The sequence below is a fragment of the Piliocolobus tephrosceles genome, chromosome 16 (assembly GCF_002776525.5).
Source record: "Piliocolobus tephrosceles isolate RC106 chromosome 16, ASM277652v3, whole genome shotgun sequence".
Classification (NCBI taxonomy): Eukaryota; Metazoa; Chordata; class Mammalia; order Primates; family Cercopithecidae; genus Piliocolobus; species Piliocolobus tephrosceles.
Window position 1 is genome coordinate 58,267,573 of NC_045449.1, and position 5,344 is coordinate 58,272,916.

General features: G+C 44.8%; 1 protein-coding gene across 11 annotated transcripts in view; it reads left to right on the forward strand.

Moving 5' to 3' along the window:
* Positions 1-1,809: 1,809 nt before the first annotated feature.
* Positions 1,810-5,344, forward strand: part of MILR1 (mast cell immunoglobulin like receptor 1) — a 28,462-nt gene continuing 24,927 nt past the window's right edge. For all 11 annotated transcript variants that reach the window (XR_002731585.1, XM_023212044.1, XM_023212046.1 and 8 more), the window contains exons 1-2: positions 1,810-2,014; positions 2,107-2,148. Coding sequence is in view for 10 of the 11 variants with exons in the window: in XM_023212044.1 (XP_023067812.1) it covers positions 1,960-2,014; positions 2,107-2,148 (97 nt within the window). In the remaining variant the exon portion in view is untranslated. The remainder of the gene's footprint in view (positions 2,015-2,106; positions 2,149-5,344) is intronic.

Consider the following 5,344-nt stretch of genomic DNA (forward strand, 5'->3'; position numbering starts at 1 on the left):
TGAAAAACATTGCAGATGTGAAGAAAAGAAAAAGTTGATGGAATTTTGCACATGTGTCTGACAGTTCACCCATGCAAACTTTTACAAAGTGCTGTAAAGCTGTTGTAGTAAGGGTTGGACATGGTGGCTCATGCCTGTAATCCCAGTACTTTGGGAGGCCACACTCACGAGGATCGCTTGAGCCCAGGAGTTCCAAACCAGCCTGGGCAATATAGTGAGACTTCGTCTCTACAAAAAGTTAAAAACCTAGTAGTGTATGGTGGTTTGTGCCTGTGGTCCCAGCTACTAGAGAGGCTGAGGTGGAAGGATAGTTTGATTCTGGGAAGTGGAGGTTGCAGTGAGCCAAGATGGTACCACTGCACTCCAGCTTGGGAGACAGAGTGAGACTCTGTCAAACCCCCTAGCTAGGTGACCCTAAGTCAATAAGGAGGGATTTGGTTACACCTTGGGACCTAAGGCACAGAGACGAATGTTCCAGCTCAAGGCCACCCCTGCCATTCAGCTCCTTGCTTCCTCTCTTGGTGGACCTGTCAATTCTTGCATGTGTTGATCAGCTGTCTTGCCCACCTAGCCCCATAGTCATACCTTTCTACCCTTTTGGTGATCTCCACTCCATCAAGAAGTGGCTCTGCACATCCTATTTCAATTGACTTTTTTTTTTTTTTTTTTTTTTTTTTTTTGAGATGGAGTTTCACTCTATCACCCAGGCTGGAGTGCAGTGGTGCAATCTCGGCTCACTGCAACCCCCACCTCCCGGGTTCAAGCGATTCTCCTGCCTCAGCCCCCCAAGTAGCTGGGATTATAGGCACACGCCACCATGCCCAGCTAATTTTTTTGTATTTTTACTAGAGATGGGGTTTTGTGGTGTTGGCCAGGCTAGTCTCAAACTCCTGATCTCAGGTGATCCGTCCGCCTCGGCCTCCCAAAGTGCTAGAATTACAGGCATGAGCCACCGCACCTGGCCTGCATGTTTTGTTTTAAAGGCTGATCTAAGTTAACTCCTACCTCAGATCTCCTGACACTGGAGGGCTCGCCGTAATAACAAGTCCGCAAGGCTCCCTTGATTCAGAAATCACCGAGGCAGCAGCATCTTGTACAAATATTTCTCAGACTTCACTGTGTGTAAGAATTGCTTGGGGCCCTTGTTTAAAAAAAAAAAAAAAAAATCAGAGTCCCAGACTTCAAACCCGTTCGGTCTGGAGTGGGGTCTAGGAATCAACATTTAACGAAAGCAGGCATTTTTGGCTGGGCACAGTAGCTCACACCTGTAATCCCGGCACTTTGGGAGGCTCAGGTGGGAGGATCACTTGAGCTCAGGAGTTTAACACCAGCCTGGGCAACTAGACCCCTGTCTCTACAAATAAAAATGATTAGCCAGGCATAGTGGTGCACACCTGTGGGCCCAGCTACTCAGGAGGCTGAAGTGGGAGGATCACCTGAGCCCAGGAATTTGAGGCAGCAATGAGCTATGATCACAGCACTCCACTCCAACCTGGGTGATGGAGTGAGGCCAGTTTCAAAAAAAAAAAAAAAAAAAAAGCAGGCATTTTTGATACAATATTTGTATTATCTGCTTAAGACAGTCAGTTTGCTTCCAAAGACTAAACCGAACTTCCACTAAACTCCTTTTGGCATAGCCTGAGTCCAGAGCAAGGAGATCAGGTGGGTTTACATAGACAATATAACAGTCAGATTTACCTCCTTTTCTCTTTCCCAGCCAGCGTGGGACTGGGTGGCAGGGGGTGTGGGGGGCGGGTGACAGTCTACCAAATATCGCTCTTCTTACGGGAACTCATAGAGGGAAACAGATTGGTCGAACGAACCAGTCATACTATGCAAAGCTCATCTAAACCCTCTGACTTTCTTAACTTGGCCAAACAAAAGAGGAAGTTCTCCGAGTGACTCACTGCTGTGGTGCTACTATGCCTTCTGACCCCATCTTGGACTTCATCTGGGAGAATGTGGAGACATTTGAACAGGCTCCTTTTCTGGAGCATATTTTCTTCTGTCACATGTAAGCTCCCCTTATTATTTTGAGGCTCGAACCTCTAAGCCAACGCATCATGTGGAAAGTGAGCTTAATTGTGTTCCTTTTCTGTCTTTCAGGTAGAAAAGCTGTATTGGATTGTGAGGCAATGAAAACAAATGGTAAGTTTCACTTACTTCTTTCTTACTGAAACCATTTTCATTGAAGTGGTGAGACAGTCTGATTGCAACATGAGTGTCCATTCGAAAGTGTTTCTGAACTTTTATGAACAACCAAAGAATGGTCTTTTCAATTATCTATTACTTAAAATAAAATGATTTTTGGGAGGGGATTGCAACGTTTTTTCCTGGGACTCAGTGACAAAATATTGAAATTGTTTTCACAATGAAAGTTTTCTAACTTTCCTTGTTATTGTTTTATGGTTGTTGTGTTTTAACTGGAAAGCCAACACACAGGCTAGGCATGGTGCCTCAGGCCTGTAATCCCAGCACTTTGGGAGGCTAATGGGGTAGGATTGCTTGAGCTCAGGAGTTCGAAGCCAGCCTGAACAACATAGTGAGACCTTGTTTCTTAAAAAAAAAAAAAAAAAAAAGCCCACAGAATTATTGTGAAATAATTCCAGCAACACCAGAAATATACATGGGGAAGTGGTCTAACGCTGGTTCTGCTAGTTACCAGCCAGCAGCCTGAGCTCATGACATAATGGCTTTGACCTTAATTTCTATTTTTTTTTTTTTTTTAGACAGAGTCTTGCTCTGTTGCCCAGGCTGGAGTCAGTGGCGCGATCTCGGCTCACTGCAACCTCTGCCTCCTGGGTTCAAGCGATTCTCCTGCCTCAGCCTCCCGAGTAGCTGGGACTATAGGCATATGTCACCAAGCCCGGCTAATTTTTTATATTTTTAGTAGAGATGGGGTTTCACCTTGTTAGCTAGGATGGTCTCGATCTCCTGACCCCACGATCCGTCCTCCTCAGACTCCCAAAGTGCTAGGATTACAGGCATGAGACACCATAATTTCTTTCATCTGTGAAGTGGGCTAATAAAAGCACCTACCTGGTAGGCTAGTGTGCAGATCAAATGAGACAATCCCTGCTTCTCGTCACAGTGCCAGGCATATGGTAAACCATCCATAAGTGATAGTCAAAGTGGTTGTTGTTACTGTATAAAATGTAAAAGTTCCATTACAATCCTCCTCCAATCCTTCTCCCCTTCCTACTTTCAGAAGCAACTGCTGTCAACAGTCATTTTGTATTCGGTATCATAGTAAATAAACTTGTCTGTGACTTTCTTTTAACTTAATATATTATAGACATCTTTTCTAAGTAGTAGATATCAATTTAGCTCATTTTTTTCTTTCTTTTGTTTGTTTATTTGTTTGTTTGTTTGAGATGGAGTTTCACCTTGTTGCCCAGGCTGGAGTACAGTGGCGCAATCTCAGCTCACTGTGACCTGCGCCTCCTGGTTTCAAGGGATCCTCCTGCCTCAGCCTCCCGAGTAGCTAGGATTACAGGTGCCACCATGCCTGACTAATTTTTGTATTGTTTTTTTGGTAGAGACGGGGTTTCACCATGTTGGCCAAGCTGTTCTTGAACTCTTGACCTCGTGATCCTCCCGCCTCGGCCTCCCAAAGTGCTGGGGTTACAGGCGTGAGCTACTACACCTGGCCTCAGTTCCTCTTTCTCAACAGCTGCATGGTATTTTAAGACTCAGCCATGATTCATGATTCTTTCAACCATCCTTATTTATTGTTCCACTTTTTGGGGGCAATATAAACAATGCTACAGTAAACATCCTTGTACAAAACATCCTTTATGGATGCTTGAGAGCTTGAAAGCATCTCTGTAGAATGAAATTCTAGAATTGAAATTGCAAGGTCAGAGGGCATACACATTTAAATTGTTACAGACCCTGCTAAGTTGCCCTCCCAACAAGGCTGATCGTATCCTATCCATCACCAACGGTGGATGAGTTTCTCCACCAACTCCCCAATGGTGGATATCATCACTTTTACTTTTTAATTTTATTTAGGGTTTTTTTTCTTTCTTTCTTTGAGACAGAGTCTCTGCTCTGTCACCCAGACTGGAATGCAGTGGTGCGATCTCAGCTTTCTGCAGCCTTGACCTTCCAAGCTCAATTGATCCTCCCGCTTCCGCTGCCTCCCAAGTAGTGCCATACAGGTGTGTGCCACCCTGCCCAGCTAATTTTTGTATTTTTAGTAGAGGCAGCGTTTCACCATTTGCCCAGGCTGGTCTCGAACTCTTGGACTCAAGAGATCTGCCTGCCTCGGCCTCCCAGATTGCTGGGATTACAGGCGTGAGCCACTGTGCCTGGCCAATCGTTTTTAAAATTTGTGCCAATCTGATGAGTGGAAAATGATATCTCAGTGTTGTTTTAATTTGCAGTTGCCTCATCACTTGTGAAGTTGAGCATCTTTTTTCATGTTTACTGGCCACAAACGCTCTAGCATTCCTATATTAGAAAAAACTTAGGGTTGGCTATTTGGTTGGAAAGGTAGTTTAGGTCTTGTCTTAAAGTTGAGTTTATATGGCGGGGCACAATGACTCACACCTGTAATCCCGGCACTGTGGGAGGCTGAGGCAGGCAGTCACTTGAGGTCAGGAATTCGAGACCAGCCTGGCCAACATGGTGAAACCCTGTCTCTACCAAAACTACAAAAATTAGCTGGGCATGGTAACGTGTGCCTATAGTCCCAGCTACTCAGGAGGCTGGGGCAGGAAGATCAGTTGAGCCTGGAAGGTCGAGGCTGTGGTAAGTCAAGATCATGCCACTGCACTCCAGCCTGGGCAACAGAGTGAGACTCTGTCTCAAAAAAAAAAAAAAAAAATTGAGTTTATATAAGACTGAGAAAATGTTAATTGTCCAGATCAAAGAGTGGGAGAAGAGTTTATTGTATTTTTAAAAGCATTTTGAAGAGTCTTAATCTGTCTTCCACCCAAGCCATCCACTGGTCCCAGCTATGTTTTGTTTGTTCTGTTTTGCTTTCTAAAAATTAGAGATGAAGCCTCTCTATTTTGCCCAGGCTGTTCTCGAACTCCTGACCTCAAGTGATCCTCCCACCACAGCCTTCCAAAGTGCTAGGATTATAGGCGTGAACCACCACACCCAGCTTCAATAACTTCTTGTTTATTTTTTATTTTTATTTTTATTTTATTTTTTTTGAGATGGAGTCTTGCTCTGTCCCCCAGGCTGGAGTGCAGTGGCCAGATCTCAGCTCACTGCAAGCTCCGCCTCCCGGGTTCACGCCATTCTCCTACCTCAGCCTCCCGGAGTAGCTGGGACTACAGGCGCCCACTACCTCGCCCGGCTAGTTTTTTGTATTTTTTTTTTTTTTTTTTTT